Raw genomic sequence first — 18,040 nt, forward strand, 5'->3', positions numbered from 1 at the left:
ATTTATGCAAGCCAAATAACATTATTTGAAACAGCTGAGATGTTTCTCATTACTTGGTATTCCTATCTGCACATGGTGGACAGATCAGAATACATAGTAACAAGATGATCAGTTTTCTGTTATTTATTTTCCTGTTCAACTTGTGCATTCACTTAAACTTTGTCCTTCAAACAGGTGAATGATGAAGTTGGAATAGATTGGACCAATGAAAATGATCGTCTACTGGTTTGTCAAATGTGTATAAAGTTGGCTGATATCAATGGGCCAGCTAAGAGTAAAGAGCTCCATCTTCAGTGGACGGAGGGTATTGTCAATGAATTTTATGAACAGGTAACTAATTTAACTATTTTCCTTAATCCATATTGAGGCTGCTTATAGATTCCTTAAAGCAGCAGTCCCCAACCTATTGGGCACCAGGGACTGGTTTCATGGAAGACCATTTTTCCATAGACGGGGTAGGAGATTGATTTCAGGATGACTCAAGAACATTACATTTATCATGCACTTTATTTCTATTATTATTTCATCTGCTCCACCTCAGATTATCAAGCATTTGATCCTGGAGGTTGGGGACCCCTGCTCTAAAGCTTCCAAAGGCTGTAAAAGTGTGATTAGTCATTTTATATTCATGATACCATGAGAAAAGGCACTGGCCAATTTTAATCAGAGGTTTAAAAAATGACAAAAATTGAACTATAGACATAAAACTCTTAAGGTAAAGTTATTAAGTATTTTGATGGAAAAGGGTGTTAAGATAATAGAATGACCTCAGAAAATATTAGGAATCCCATTAAAATACTCATCAATTTTATCATAATAGAAGCTAGGTTTAAACTTATATGGATGAATGTATATCAAGTTAAGTTCATTTACTTTTCTAATAGTTTATAACAGCAGTACATGAAAAAGCTAATAAAAATAGCATTTTATTTGACACATTACCAACAGAACATGAAGGGATCTTCCCCACTTGACCTTACCCCAGCCGTACTTAAAACCTTGTGTTTGGTGCTATAAACGTCTCTCATAAGAGGAATCTCGAGGTAGTGGAGATGGGTAAATGACAGGCATCAGTAGTGACCTAAAAGGCCAGGAAAGAAGTACAAATATGTACCCTAAGGAAAAACAGAAGTAATAACTCTCTTTAGATACTTAAAAGACTGACATGCAAAATTAGGATTAGGTTTATAACGATGTTGTACAGCTTAAAGAAGATAAATTATATAAGATACCACAGGATTTGCTTTATTAAAAAGAAGACAAAAAACTTCCCTAAAAATAGACATGACTATAGCCAGTCTATAGAAGTTATAAGGAGACAGATTTTAGGTCAGTATTAAAAAGAAATTTGTATTCCCAAAGTCATCCAGAAATAAGATGAGGCCCCTTAGTAAGTAATAAATCACCATTCACCAAACATATTTAAAGAAAGAATTTTTTGAGTATTATAGATAAGACTCATAAAAAAAGGTTTATACTTTCTAGAAAAGATTGTGTTTTCTTGGAACTAATTGATACTCAGTCCTGAAATATTGACTATAGATAAAATGTAAAGAAAAGCAACTTGTGATAATTCCATTACATATATAGGCATAACCATTGTTGATATTTTGGTATAATTCTTTCATTAATGTTGCTAGGTAATTTCAGGCTTTCAATCTAATTTTTTCTTTAGAAAGATAAATTAGTTCAAAATAAAAACACTTATACAGTAGTACTTATACAGTAGTAATATTAAACATAGAAAAATAAGAATATCAGAAGCTATATAATCACAGAAGACATAATTCAACCCAAAGCTGGGATAAGGTACTAACTTTAATTGAGGAATAAGTTATTTTAAGCTTTCTAGGAGACAAGACAAAAAAAGGCAAACATGATAGATTATCCGGTGGATATTTATGTCCAGCATTGCCTTTTAAGATGCATTTATATTCTAACTTACACTCTGTTATAAGGAACAGTGACTAGTGTGATGATAGAGATCATCTACTGAGACATAAACCATTTCCAGTAGTTCCCCTGATCGAAAACCAAACCCTCAGGATTACCAAAGGGTAAGTAGCAACAAAGCAGTCCTATAGGAATCTTAGTAATTTGGGTAAACTCTTTTAGCAGTCAAGTACAGAGAGAGTTCACATGTCAATGCCCAGATTCCATCAATGCCCAGATTCTTGCATATTTGCACATTTTAGATTCCAAGTGAATGGTGACTTAATTTGTATTCCACCCTTTCCTTGTCATGTGCCTTTCTAGTTAATTGTGTTGCTACATTCCTGTTTCTAGGGTGATGAAGAGGCCAGCCTTGGGTTACCAATAAGCCCCTTCATGGACCGTTCCGCTCCTCAGTTGGCCAACCTTCAGGAATCCTTCATCTCACACATCGTGGGTCCTCTGTGCAACTCCTACGATTCAGCAGGACTGATGCCAGGGAAATGGGTGGAAGACGGCAATGAGTCAGGAGACACGGACGACCCAGAAGAGGAGGAGGAGGAAGCACCAAATGAAGAGGAAACCTGTGAAAATAATGAATCTCCAAGTGAGTCATAAAATCTTTCTCGAATGTGTTTCTCTCAGGATTGTTTTCTTACATAGGTTCTGATAAAGTTGATGCTTCTCATGAGTTACCTAGTTAAGTCCACACATCGTCTACTGAATTGATTATGGATACTCCCCTCTTCCCAAATATCATCATCATCGTAGAAATTACAGATTATGGAATCTATTATAATATCATATTCATACAAAGGTATGTTCTCTGTCATGAATTAAAAAAAAAAAAGTAGTCAAAGTCTGTTTTTCAGAGTATCTTAATGATTTAGCAGTGAAAGGAATCTCAGGTACCTACTAGACCAACAGAGGCTTTTACTGGCTTGGTTGGGGAAAGATGCTGAAGTGGTAAGAGGTAGTAATCACCCACTCATCAAATGTTTATTAAGCGTCTACTCTGTGCCAGGCATTTTTCCAAGTACTAAACATAGAACCATGAACAAATCAGACCAAAAAAAAAAAAATCAGTCCTTACCTTTTTTGACTTGTATTTCCAATGGGGTCAGCAGACACTAGGGAAGACTAATCAGTAAATCTATATGTTAGATGCTGATAAATGCTAGAGTTAAAGAGGATATGAAATATTGCACAGAAAGATTAAAATCATAGACAAGATTGCCATGGAATATCTAAATAAGAAAGGTATTTAAAAAAAAAAAAAACTTTGAAAGAAGCAAGGGAGTGACCTATGGAAATAGTTGTAGACAAAGCATTTCAAGGAGAGAGGAAAGCCAGCCATGTAAGGTTCTGCTGTGGACATTGGCTGGGTGTTCAGGAAGCACCAAGAGAGCTGGGAGGCTGGAGCAGAGAAAGTGGGTGGGGAGTAGCAGAGGGGGACAGTGGGGACCCAGGTGATACAGGGTTAGAAGGTAGGGTTCTGCAGAATGGAGTTTGGCTTTTTCTCTGAGTAAGATGGGAAGCCATCAGAGGTTTTGAACAGAAAACTTAGTTGATTCAACTTAATGTTTTAACTGGATTGCTTCAACTATTGCATGGAAAATCTTATGGAGTTTGGGGTGAGCAAGGGTGTAAGCAGGGCAGTGTGTTAAGAGGCTCTTGGAATCATCCAAGTGAGAGATGACTGAGGCGTTGGGCCAGGGCAGTGAGAGTAGCGACAGTGAGAAGTGGTCACATCTGGTCATTGATTTTGCAGTGTATCGTACAGCCATTCCAATCTCTTCATCTCTTGAAATATTCTCTGCTGTTACTCCTGTCATAGGGGCAAGGGTAATTAGGAAAACCAATAACCTTTATAGTGACATTGCACAAATACTGTTCCTGTTTTCATGGAAATACAGTATGCAGTTTCTACCTACCTTCATCAAACACGATCTTACTGTTGGTAGTTTTCAAAGCCCTTCCCAAAAATATTACCAGTGAAAGACACCTTGATCATTTGTTCCTGTTTTTTAGCAGTCAGGAAAATGCATGACATAGTTCGTTTTGGCCATCTAGAAGAGAGATAGTCTAATGTGAATATTAACCTATTTCACCCTCATGTAAGTGCCCTGTTGTAAGCTCACATAAGTAGAGAAAAAGAACTCATTATTAACCATAGGCTGGGTAGAGAGGGGCAAATTTGGTTTTAGGTCAGATTTTTGCTTAAGTTCTTACCCATATATTAATATTGATACAGAATGAGAGGAAAACCAGATGTTTTTCTTCAGTATTCTATTCTCAAGTTAATTTTATTTTATTCCTCTGATGCTTATAAAAAGATTTCTATTAAAAATTCTGTGCTGACCTTGGCATTCAGAGTTAGGAGCCAAGATAGGATTCATGGATTATTTATTCATTTTCTCATTTAATAAACATGCATGATTTTTTTTTTTCATTCAGAGAGCCAGGTAATTCGCTGTCTGACTAAGGACTGGGCAGTTTTTCCACTGAATGTTATTGGAAAGTGTGGTCAGCTTAGCTACTGGAAAAGCTTTGTTCCCATGGGCCCTACCTGATTGCTATTTGAACTCAAATACATCGAAACAACACACACATAATCTATGCATCAAGAATTAAAGAACCTAGGTTAGGAAATTCAACAGGCTCAATCCGTCAACATTGACTTTAGCAGCAAATGCTAAATATCCATTTTGTCTCTGTTCTGTAGAGTTGGGTGGCCATACTGACTCCCAGATTCTAATGTGTTACTCTCCTGATATTCCCTTTTTTAATCATGCTCACTAAAGTGGGAATGAAAATTCTGTGGATTCTGTTTACTAATGGCTTCTAAACATCAACTGGTCACCTTACATTAAAATTTAAGACATCATCAACAATGAGTTGATAACCATAGCTTTTGAAAAATTACCTTTGAAGTTTCCCATTATAGCTAAGAAAATGATAAATATGATATGGAGCAGCATTAGTGTTTAATAAAATTTGGCCACATGGAATTCTAGAAATGGAGTTGGTGACCACCCAGTTCAGCTGCCTCATTTTACAAAATCTACACTGAGTCTCAGGAGTTTAACAGACATCCCAAGGTGTAGATGGTTTCTGCAGAACCAGAATGGAAACTCAGGTTTCCTCAGTTTTAACTCTATTATTACTGACTCTTAGTAATTTTAATTTCAGAATTCATAATGACTGAGATGGTTAACTTGATTTATCCTAAAATTTAGATTTCAGAAAAAAATGTAAATTAAATATGCACTGATAATTTCAGCAATCTTCCTAACTTGTGATCTCTCAGGAAATACAGAATAAAATGTTTCAATATGGTATCCTAGGGAAAGAAGGCTTTTTCCCTACATCATAATTAAATCTGAAAGATTCCTACAGTGAACTAAGAGGTTTCTAATGAAGTACTAAGCTGCATTTAGAATTTGAGCAATGAAAGGACCTTTGTTCTCATTTCAAAAGGTTCCAGTGCTGAACAATTTGGCTCCCAATACAGGCATGTTTTAGACCACCTGCGGACTCTAATCTAAGCAAATTTATTTGGTACAAACTCCCTTCTACGTCACCTTATTCAGTTTAATTCCAGAGAGGTTTATTGCTAAGGTTGAGCAGCCTTAATAAGAGAACAGCTGCTCTCATGGGGGCTGCCCTGAAAGGAAAAAGAGAAAAAAATGAGCTTTTGTTAGCTTCTTCCCTGTGAATTCACTGCCATGAATGTGTATAACTTTCAGACGGAATAATCACCTTGAGCAGTAGAGTATGTCCTATGTCTGATTCAAGTCCATCCTTCGGCCAGTGATTCACCTATAAATGTCTTGACTCAAAGGATTAGGTTAAAAAGTATGTTAACATGTAAAGATTCTCAACAGTAACTGATCTGAACTTAACTGCAATAAAAACAATGTAGAAATAGACAAGAGGTTAACTCTGGTAGAAGAGTAATTTTCAAGGTTTGCTCTTAAATATTAAATAGATGCATATGTTTTATTGGCTTCTATAGAAAGAATTCAGATTGTTTTAAATTTTAGTTTATTTCCCTTGTTGAGAATCTTATAATTGAAGAAAGTGATATTATACTCCATGCAATCTGCCTGTACACATGCCTGTCACTTACCTGGAATGCTTACTCACCCAGTATATTTCGTTCTCATAATTTACACATCCTTTGGGAAAAGTCTTATCTGTTCCCTCACAGGTTGAGTACCTGATGTGGCCATACTTTGATGTGTCAGGGAGAAATTGTGCTGCATATTCTTAAAAATGACAAGGAAGACTTTCTTCAAGACTCTTGTAATAGGAAAGAGACATTAGACTCAACTGATTGAAACAAAGGCAGGAGGGTTTTTACACACTGGGATGAGCTGGTGATAAAAATGAGATGCCAGTCCAGGTTCAATGCACGATACTGGATGCTTGGGGCTGGTGCACTGGGACGACCCAGAGGGATGGAATGGGGAGGGAGGAGGGAGGAGGGTTCAGGATGGGAAACACATGTATACCTGTGGCGGATTCATTTTGATATTTGGCAAATCTAATACAGTTATGTAAAGTTTAAAAATAAAATAAAATTAAAAAAAAATGCCAGGACTTAAATATAACAATAAAAAAAAAATAAAAAAAAAATAAAAAAAAAAGTACTAAAGGACCTTAGAGGGGAGTTGGTCAATGTGATTAGGCCACTTGTGTTTGTTAATTGATTCTTATTGAAGTTAGGCTCCTTCCCTCCCATGGAGATGTGGGGGAAGGGACCCTGTCTTCCTGAATAATTGCATTTCAAAGGATTGGCTCTCAGGTCCTTGAGAAAATGTTTCTGGGTTGTCAAACTACTGAGGCTGGGAGATTTATCTACACTACATAGGAGCAGAGCAAGAAATTGCAATTACAAGTTTTATAAAGTAGATGCTTTAAGGAAAAAGAGATCAGGGTCCTAGAATCTGGTATAAACCTGTCTAAAGTTTAATGAACATGAGGGAAACATTAAGGCTGTCTTGATCACTATGCTGCTGCTGCTGCTGCTGCTAAGTCGCGTCAGTCGTGTCCAACTCTGTGCAACCCCATAGACAGCAGCCCACCAAGCTCTCCCGTCCCTGGGATTCTCCAGGCAAGAACACTGGAGTAGGTTGTCATTTCCTTCTCCAATGCATGAAAGTGAAAAGTGAAAGTGAAGTCGCTCAGTCGTGTCCGACTCTTAGCGACCGCATGGACTGCAGCCTACCAGGCTCCTCCGTCCATGGGATTTCCAGGCAAGAGTACTGGAGTGGGGTGCCATTGCCTTCTCCCTTGATCACTATAGGTCTATCATAAAACATAGCATGTGTATTTCAGTTTTGGTCTTCTGGGCCCTCCCTCCTATAGATGGTAAGGTCCTTTAAGGCAAACACTGAGACTCATTGGTTTTTGTTTCTATAGCATCCAGAAAACTGCCATATCAGTTCCTGTGTGTCGTGCTCAGTTGCTAAGTCGTGTTCCACTCTTTGTGACCCCCGTGGACTGTAGCCCACCAGGCTCCTCTGTCCATGGGGTTTCCCAGGCAAGAATACTGGAGTGGGTTGCCATTTCCTTCTCCAGGGGATCTTCCTGACTCAGAGATCAAACTCACATCTCCTGCATCTCCTGCATTGCAAGTGGATTCTTTACCGCTGAGCCACTAGGGAAGCCCTGCTTGTCAGTTAGTAGGTGGTAAATATAAGCTTATTTGTATCATGAATAATATAATTAATATAGAAAATATTTTTTAATTCTTGCTTATGACTATGTGTATCCATTCCCCCTGTCATTCATTCACCTAATTTCCTTATGTGTCTCTATGGTTCAAAAACAACTTAATTTAATATCCTTTTTCTGAACTGTTTTTAAAATTGATCTTAACATTTTATAAAGTACAAGAAAAAATTTTTATAATAAAATTGTTGAAGGAATCATCAGCATTTCCACAAAAATTTTGGTTGATGGCATATCTCATAGCCATCTGCTTTGTTTGTTGTTACTATTTGTTTCTTTTTCCTTCCAGATTATACATGGCAAATCATTACTGTTGCATTAAGTACCCTCAAATTGCCTTGCAGATCATCCTGGTAACTTGTAGTGTTAACTCTTTAATATAGTCTCCAATCAGAATTTCCTGTGAACCGCTTTTTCTTACCTTTATTATGTTTATCACTTTATTATGGCAGCACTTTACCATTTACTTGGTACTGTGGAAGAGAAACTAGAAAGAACATAATTCACTTAGTAAAACGTCTGTCCATGGAGAATTTTACAGTCCAACATGAGAATCTTTGCCTAACTTGCAAATTCTCAGCCCGTGTCTAAAATGATCACTCCAAAGAAGGCACATTGGAATCTGGTTGCTTAGACAAGAACAGCTGCCTGCTTACCCTCTCTGCTTGGAGATTTGCCAGTCCCTGCATGTTCAACATATTCCCCAAATCTGCTTCTCACCCATTGTCCCCTTTCTCAGTTCATCTTGTCACTCACCTGTTCACATCAGAAAGCTCAGGGTTGTCTATGAGTCCTCCCTTTTTTCCTCACAGTTGCCAAGTCCTGTTAATTATACCTCACAAATGTATCTCACATTTACCTATGCAACTTTATTTCCATTATCCCCATCCTAGTCCGAGCCACCATCATCATGAAGCATCCTCCCAGCTAGGTCATTTCCCTCTCTTCCTGCCACACTTTAAAGACTTTTTACAACTCAGTATAATTGTCCCTATTTGCTTACTCTCTATCTTACCATTGGAATCAAAGCTCACTGCTTAAGAGTTCGAAATTAATTTTTTTTTAGTCTACAGGAAGCATAACAGTACTATCAAAAGTATCTTTTAAAAAAACTTTTATGAGTTGAATTAGTTGACAAAGCAAAGAACAATGTAACAAAAAATTACCCCAATAATCTAGGTGGAAATCTTGAGAGCCTGAATGGAGTGGGAGTAATAATTCCAAGATACAAACAGAACCTTGTATTGGATATTACCAGATGTCAAATACTGTTCACAGTACATCTCAAGGATACAGTAATGCTTCTTGCCATCTTCCTCTTACTTCCCCACTCTCAAAAATGATTATTATATACACATCAAGTGTATACATATCATTTGGTACTTAACTCCTATGAATAAGATGGAAAAACTGCCATGTACTTAACACACAAATAAGTAGTCTAATTTGGTGCTTTCTCAGGAAAGAAAATTTTCAAAAGGAGGAAAGTCTACTGTCAAATTACTCAGCACCTCCTGCAGAACCACAAGATGTGGAAGAAAGTCATTGAGGAGGAACAGCGGTTGGCGGGCATAGAGGACCAGTCCCCCCAGCAGCATCCCTCAGAACAGATCCAGGCCATCAGGGAAGAAGACGAAGAAAAGGGGAAGCAGAAAGGAGAGGAGACCCCAGCCCCAAAGCCAAACCAGTGACAATGGATAGAATGAGCTATGTTTCCAAACAGAGTTACTTGTCACACAGACTCTTTTCAAGCCAGCACAATACTTAGACACAACACTGTAGAAATACAAGAAGATGGGCAAATGGCTACGGCATTTTGGGATTCTTCGCATTTTATGTGTTTATTTTTACAGTGAGGTACATGACTTAAAAAACTCTCGCTCAGAGAAGCTTTCACATTGTAACACCAGCTTCCAAGGATTTTTTTTTTTTTAAAGAAAGAAGTATATATGTGTGTGTGTATATAAGCTCTCACGTAGATCCATGTAAAACATATTCACAGACACACATGCAAACAGACACACTGAAAGCTGGGATTCCCGGCCCCACAATTTAGTAACATTCATATTAAGATATATAGTGGTCACTGTGATATAATAAATCATAAAGGAAAACAAATGAAGGAAAACAAATCACAAAGGAGATGGTGCGGCTTAGCCCAGAAGCAGTTCAGCAAATGAAGTTATGACTAAGGAGCGTTTGCTCTTAGTCCTGAGGGATGAAAGCTCCAGAGCATTGTTTGAATTCTGATACATCCTGCCAACATTGTATGCGTGTGTGTGTGAGAGAGAGACAGAAGTGATGCTCAGGTGTATGTGCGTTTGTGTGCACTAAAGAGAGAATTGGCTTTGGTGGTTCACAGCATGGCTGCAGCAGAGGACTCAGCACTGGTGAACAAACAGGATGAAGTGCACTCTGGAGTGTCTCCGCCTCTATCTGGTTTCAGTAGAAGCCCCTCTGCAGACGGAGGGAATTAGCAGAATGAGGGAGGGACAGGGCCACAGGTCTGGTTCTCCTGCCGTCACCAGCCTTAAGCCCGGAAGACTGAGGCATTTTCCAGTCTAGTCGCCGAATGAATGTATACGAGCTGTTTGTGAGTATGTCTGCCATTCACCTAAGATCAATTTGCCATGGAAGGGGATGGCATTCTTTACACAGAAACACCTCAGAAGGAGCTGGAGTCAGGTCTTTTCATCAGGTGAGAATTCTAAAAGGTAGCCAGAGAAGACCTGGGAAACGACTCTTCACTGGGCTCTCCCATGTCTTAATTTGCTGCAAAATGTGTGGTAGGAAAAGAAAGGAAGGAAGGCAAACAGAAACCCACTCTGGGATAGACGGTGAGAGATGAAGGGGAAATTTTTCAACCTAGGGTTTGGTATTTATTGACATAGTGAAAGCCTGATTCTTGGCGGCTGTTGAAGGTTGACTTTTAGTTGGCTAAAGTTGCACGGACAACCCTGTTGTATTCCATGAGGGGTGTGATGGGGTGGCTTGTATCTGCAGCCTGGCCCATTGTCATGTTTCTTTTGGCAGGGAGGACTTGAGAGGGATTTGGGGGATTGGGCCTATCATTGAAAGTCTTTTTTTTGTTTGTTTTTGGTTTGTTTATCTACACTTGTTTATGTTGTGAGCCAAACCTCTATTTAAAAAAGTTGATACTCACTTTCAATATTTTATTTCATATTATTATATATTTGTCATTAATAGTTATCTTGATGTAAATATAAAGATTTGTGTTTCTGTAGATAGTTAACTTTTTTTTTAAGGGAAAAGGGAAACATTTTTATAAAGTTCTATTTTAATCACCATTTTTATACATTGTAGCTATCTCCAAACCCAGTAAGAGTGATGGTTCATTTGCATGAGGTCTATGAACACCCACTCATCTACCTGTTCTAATTTAAATAATCATCTGATACAGTTATTTTATGCCAATTAAATGAGGATGCTGCAAACAACGTTTTTTCACTAGTAAGTAACTTCCGGTAACTCTTGGATCCGTGTCTCCCAAGCAAAAGACCATCTTAATCCCGAATGTTTATAATCAGTGTCCCTTTCTTCCCAAGACTTTTTGCTCCTAACTTTTCCTTCAGTACAGCACTATATTCAAGCCTGTTCATCATCTAAACAACCTTAGCTTCAAGTAAATCTAACTTGTAATTTCTACTTTTTATTTCCTCTGAAATCATAGAAAAGAGTGTTTACATTGAAATGCCTTTGTTTCTCACTAATGGATACTCTTCCCTTCTAAAGCAATGATTATACAATAATCCATGGCATTCTTAAAGTAAGGCAAAGATAGTACATTCAAACATAAAGTTTCAAGGCAACTTTCCCAATAAGTAGTAAAATATGAAAATGATCAAATGGATGTAGGTTCTACCTAAATGAGATTTTTTTTTTTTTTAGTCAATACCAGGTCTTCATTATTTAGGACTTACTGAGTATTTTCCCCCTTGTATTGCCTGTGTGTCCTTATGTTTGCAAAACTTACTGTGAGTCAAATACATTTCCCAAGCAAATTTAACTATTTTCCTTTCGTTGCAAATAACAGAAGGATTTAGAAAAGCACTTATATTCACATACCTCTTGTATCTAATTACTTAACAAAGTTAATCTTTTCCCCTGCTCCAAATACCATAAATATAAAAGTCAAGGGGAAAAAAAGGTGTTGAGCAAGTTGAATGGCAGCAAAATACTTCTAAATTCATAACCGTGTATTGGTGGTTTCATCAAAGCTCAGTAACCCCAGCTAGGAGCCAACCTGGCTGCCAGAGTAGACGTCTAAGCACGTGGCCTGATTTTCATTTTGTTTAAAGTACGTGAAATAATGATAGCTGAAGCAGTTAGAACCTCTTCATTCCAGAACTGTGCTCATCAGTCCAGGCAGATTAACCATTTGTTCTTCCAAGATAAATTGCCCATGTGTTAAAGCTAAAAGTCAGTTCAAAAAAAGGAATGGCGATTCATCAAGTGTGTAACTTTCATACTACCCCTACCTACATCCCAAAGGATGCCGAGGGACATGAAAAGATACTTTCTGCTAGTGATGGTCTCCCTGTCCTTGGCGACAGCAATATTACAGTGTTCCCTTCCAGCTCCAAAGCTTACTTCCTGTGGTGCCAGTGTATTTGTTGCAATTTACTACATTTTTATATGAGCCTAATTATAGGTGCCATTAGATAAACTCAGGTCTTACAAATGAAGGAATGTCTAGCCCTCTTACGGAAAAGGAGAATTGTATGGACAGCCATGAAGTTAATGGTAGGAAAAGTAGGAATTGGTGACCTTGATGCTTGTGGTCGCTCTCTGTTCAGTAAAAGACCAGGTATACTAAATGTGTCACCAATATCATTTCCTGCAAGCTGATAGAATGTCTTTCTGGTTATCAATCTAAGCCAACCCTGAGGATATATTGTTTCATTGGTGAAAACACCACTTTAGCATGTTTTTAAACTATAATTTGTTTTTGTAATTTACGTAAGACCTGGTTTTGCTCTTAGTCGAAAATGAAGACAGTAGCTCTGTACAGGGATTTATCTATGTTGGTCTTCATCTGAGAAGTGAAGGAATTTCCTCATGTTATGTTTAAGAAAATATCTACTTTCTAAACACAAAAATCCCCATTATGTCTGTTCTGTTTTGATGGAATTCCTGAACAAATCCTAACCATTGCAGTCCCAGTAAAACTAAAGATAAGGCATTGTATTGTATGTCAAGTAGGCTTCATTGCACGTATGTATTGTCATTTCCTCACGCCCTTGCCTCTCTACGATTTGCAGTGTCCCGTGTCACCTTCCCAGAGAACTTTCATTGAAGGTAAAAGCTGTGCAAAAGGCATGAGACTCAGGCCTATTCTTTTGTCTAAATGATGAAAAAAATATAAATTATTTTCTAAGTAATAAATATATGAAAATTATCATTGTAAATAAAGTCTAAAGTTTGAAACAACTGCTTTTCAAATGTGAACTATTTGTGTTATGAACAACTGGCAAATGATGAGTCAAAAAAACATTTCTGCTTTAGGAGGTATTTTGGGTGCTTTCATATTAGTATAGGGATCTCTACTGTCCTTGTCATTTATAAAATGTCTAAAATAATAGTGAAAGCCACAATAAGGGTCTTATAATCCTACTCTTCCATTCTAAGTCTGATTCCTGCTTAATACTTTTCCTTTTTTCAAACTGGCAGAAAACTCCAGTAAAACAGAGTCTGTACACTTTCATAGTCTAGAGTGAATAAAATTCTCCACATAATAATCAGCTAGTGAGTGTGGGGGGAAAAAATCAATAAAATTTCAAATGCTAATAGCTCACTTCCCGATATCTGAGCACTACAATGTCTGTATACTCTCAGACCAAACTGAATTCCTTTCATCTGCCTTCTCTCCTAACATGCAGCAGAATACTGCATAACCATTGTTCTAGGTCATTCATTTCTCTCATGAGTTCTCTATGAAATAAAACTATGACCTTGCTGATACTGTCTGTCCACCCAAATGGAACTCTAGGAGACCAAGGTCTTTCCTGGTGGTCCAGTGGTTAAGATTCCACACTTCCAATGCAGGGGGTTGTGGTGTGGGTTCATTCCCTGGTCGGCAAATAAAGATCCCACATGCTGCACTGCATGACCACACTCCCCCCACCCCCTGCCAAAATAGAACAATTGGCCATTTTAGGTGACAAACATTCTGGAATTAAACTATGCTTAGCATTTCTAATCAGAGGGAAATATACCAGTTTTAGGTCTTATATTCATTTGTTCCTCCAGAAAATACTCAAATTCTTATTGTGAATTTGGGGATAAAGTAATTAACTATAAGCACTGAGTCAAAGAACAAGCAGTGCATTAGATAATGAATTTAAATTGAGGTTTGCATAAGTATTTGTGGTTTGTCACTAGTGAGCCATGGCTTGGGAAGAACAAGGACATGTTTTTCAATCTATATTGTGCACCAGAGATGTTAGCTAATTTGTGCTGCCATGTAACACAGTTCATTTGTTAAAATGTTGCTGCTTTTACCTCATCTGAACTGATCTTTATGTTCACACTATCAAATCATTCTAACAGCAGGTTAACAATGTTGACAAAAAATAATTGAACATTTTGTTGCTAAATATGTTTGAAAATAGAAAACTGAAGATTAAGGCATTATTTACTTGGTGGAACTCAATATCATGATCCAAAAAATACTAATCTGGTATAAATTGTTTTTATATTCCATACAGTAAGACCATATGAGGCTCTTATGAATCCAAATTCCCCATCTAAAGGCAGCTAGTTATTTTCCCCGTCATACTTATAAGGTTGATTATATTGATAGGCATTGGTATCATGGATTTCTACTTCCCTGAGAAGTTGTGGAGCAAAGAAGAAAAGGCAAGCCTTATTATTGATAAGAAATACTGAATATGTCCACATTCAGACAAATTTTCTCAATTGTTTCACATTAAGAAGTGATTCTTTAATCATGCACATAATTCAAACAAAAAATTCTTCAAAGAGAATAATATTAAATCATCATACATACCTACTATAAAGAATGTTAAATTTCAGTATTTGAAACAAAGCTTTTAACACTTTTAATCAATTGATATGAAACCCACAAAATGATATTTCATAGTGTAGAGATGCTAAATGTTTTGCTATAATCAGAACTACTATTATGTAACAGAAAACTAGAAAAAATATTTAATTCTTTGTCCAGTACTCTGTGTGCCTCAGGGAGGAAAATATTTTATGAAGAGTCCAATAAATACATGAAATAGATAAAAATAAATTTAGTTCCCATAATTTAATTAGATTTAAGGTATAGAGCCTGAATTACCCCAAGAAAGAGAAATGCATTATCTAGCAATTTGTCGTGGTTAGCGACTTCACTTTCCCTTTTCACTTTCATGCATTGGAGAAGGAAATGGCAACCCACACCAGTGTTCTTGCCTGGAGAATCCCAGGGACGGGGGAGCCTGGTGGGCTGCCGTCTATGGGGTCGCACAGAGTCGGATACGACTGAAGTGACTTAGCAGCAGCAACAGGTTGTTTTAAGATAAATGTTAGTCACTCAGGCATGCCCAACTCTGCGACCCCATGGACAGCAGCCCACCAGGCTCCTCTGTACATGGGATTTTCCAGGCAAGGATACTGGAATTGGTTGCCATTTCCTTCTCCAGGGGATCTTCCTGACCCAGGGATCAAACCAGGGTCTTCTGAACTGCAGGCAGATTTTTTACCAAGTGAGCTAGGAGGGAAGCCCTTGTTTTAAGATAAATGATTTACTAATGTAGATTGTATTTCACTAAATTCTAACACAGTTAAGAACCCAAATACTTATCTTCATTACTGAGAAAAATTAAATCTTACTAATCTTTCACAGAGCAAGCACTGACCAGTTAATAAACCACACACACTACATTCATCTGCCAAGACTGATCAAATGGTAGGTTAAAATTTGAAATTCACAAGTATAAAAGTAATTTAAAAAATATTTTGAAGCACAAATGCTTTAAATTTTTGGTGTCAGTAGAAATACCTATTTCAAATGAAACACACGAATTTTTTTGACCAAAAAATGTCAAATTATAGGGAAAAAGTATAACTTATCTCCAGTTTTACTTGTCTAACTCAAAATTAGTACAGGAGAAATCCATCAGAAATTCTCTTCTCCTATGATAAGGAGAAAGAGGACTTTCACCTTGTTTTAATGCACCACCCTAGTTTCATCATGCAGCCCAATGGTACTAGGTACTAAAAACCAAAAAAGAAAAAAAAAAGGCAGTGGATTGGGAGTAAACACTGCACAAAACTTGAAGGCTCATCCCAGGACCCCTCTCCATCTTTTTTCTGGCAAACCAATTTAGTTCTTAGTTACTCTAGAGCGAAGGGACTTAATGGATCCATATTTCAACCCTGACTTCCTTTTACAATCAGCACTTACACACACATTTTGCAATGTGAACTAGCCCTTAGCTGCTTGAATACTTTTGAAGGGAGGGATTTTTTTTTAATCTAGTAATTTTTCTTGCTATATAATAACAAAATATTCATATAGTTTAATGTGAAATTAAAAGTAATTATCTAAAGATGTTTTCTTTGTGTATATCGGTTGTTAGTTGATATAATTTTCCATCACTTTTCTTTGGAAAATTGATTATATTTATGACTCAAAAATGCATATTATACCAGATATTTCATTTTAGCTATGTATAAGCATAATCCAGTACTACAGTATTTCTATCTTTAAATAACAACCCTGACATATCTATTTATCACCTGTCAGTGGAGTTTCAATGGCTTGACATTAAGTATATATTTGTTAATTAGTTTTAAAAAAATCACTATTTTAATACTCTGTAAAATATATGCATGGGATATTTTGCTATATTTGCTTAACTGGTAAATGGCAGTTTTTGCCACTTAAGAATGTCAGTTCATTTCCTAATACATTCTCACAGAAGAATGCATACTGTTTCTATTTCAACAAGAATAGTGTGTTAGTTGACAAGCACTGGAAATAAATTATCTCTAATTCCAATTACCCCCTAATATTTCTTGCTACAGATTTTTTTTGTCATACAAATCACAAAATGAAATTGGTGCTCCTTCAGATATTCTGAAATTTGCAATGCAAAATAATGAAAACAAGACTCTCCCTGGCTTTTTATAATAATAATAAGATATGCAACTGAAAGAACTTTAATTCAGAGTATTTTGGGTTTGGACTGGTTTGGTTAAATTTATTTGGGTTTTGGTGTTAAAATATGTTGTGATTCTTGGTGGGGCAGTTGCTCTGATCAGTCATTACCTCTTCCTGACAAAAACTTTCATTGAAACGTTCAAATTAGCATGTCCCAAATATTTGTCTCTGTATCATTTTTAAACCAGAGAGTATTGAATTAATTTAAATTAGTATTCCTAAAAAGCAATATTTTCAAATAACTACCAAAGTAACACAGTAAGGGATGTCATTTGTACATGATGATGATTTTTAATAATGTAATGCTCATCAATCTTGACAAACCTGAATATGTTTGTTAATAACTTTCCAAATTTATCAACTTTTCAAAACAAGAGAATGAGGCATTGAACTGAAGTGATCATTTTGCAGTTGAAATAAATATCGTCTTCTCACCTGTATCTTGCACTTAATATATGTAGCAATACTTTGTATTGTCCTATAACGAGTATTTGTTAAGTGACTTAGTTAATGACTGATAAATGTTTTGTAAAAAGTAGAATCTGTACAGAAAAAAAAATTAGATAAATTGTATTTATTTTTATTATTTTTTAGCTTAGACACTATAATGATGCTCCTTTTTGGCCAGAATTACTGGAAGTGCCTCTTGGTTTTATATATATATATATATATATATATATATATATATATATATATATTAATGTTATAGTAAATATAACTCAAAATTATTAGAATTGTGTCACACATGATTGATGTGGATGTTACAATGTGAAGACAATGTATAATATAAATATTCTGTGGTATCATGTATGATGTAGTCATTTCTATAACCAAAGCTCTCCATTCAGTTTCAAAAGCATCCTTTCTTCTCATATTCAAATGCAGTAGCCTGTACCCAGCCTACACTGTAATGCTGCATTTAGCCTTCCTACAACTTCCAAGGACTGCTGGAGACTTCTATTCCCATGGTCACATACCTCTTCCTAACACTGATGAATTCTTAGCTGCATTAATCTTCATCTAACTTTCTTCAGCTAAATTTATAGCCACCCAAGATATCTACCCTCTAATCCCTGAGAAACTGTAAACATGTAAAATTACTGTATCTTTTCTCTAACTGAATAGTTAGCACCAAAACCAAGATAACCAGATTTCTGATAGTTAGCTTCCAAGTCC

General features: G+C 36.6%; 1 protein-coding gene across 5 annotated transcripts in view; it reads left to right on the forward strand.

Annotated features, from left to right (window-relative positions):
• Window positions 1-13,122, forward strand: part of PDE3A (phosphodiesterase 3A) — a 363,124-nt gene extending 350,002 nt beyond the window's left edge. For all 5 annotated transcript variants that reach the window (XM_055571490.1, XM_055571510.1, XM_055571499.1 and 2 more), the window contains exons 14-16: window positions 175-330; window positions 2,287-2,539; window positions 9,133-13,122. In XM_055571490.1, the coding sequence (XP_055427465.1) occupies window positions 175-330; window positions 2,287-2,539; window positions 9,133-9,362 (639 nt within the window). In that variant the 3' untranslated portion in view covers window positions 9,363-13,122. The remainder of the gene's footprint in view (window positions 1-174; window positions 331-2,286; window positions 2,540-9,132) is intronic.
• Window positions 13,123-18,040: the final 4,918 nt, after the last annotated feature.

The sequence above is a fragment of the Bubalus kerabau genome, chromosome 1 (genome assembly GCF_029407905.1).
Source record: "Bubalus kerabau isolate K-KA32 ecotype Philippines breed swamp buffalo chromosome 1, PCC_UOA_SB_1v2, whole genome shotgun sequence".
Lineage (NCBI taxonomy): Eukaryota > Metazoa > Chordata > Mammalia > Artiodactyla > Bovidae > Bubalus > Bubalus kerabau.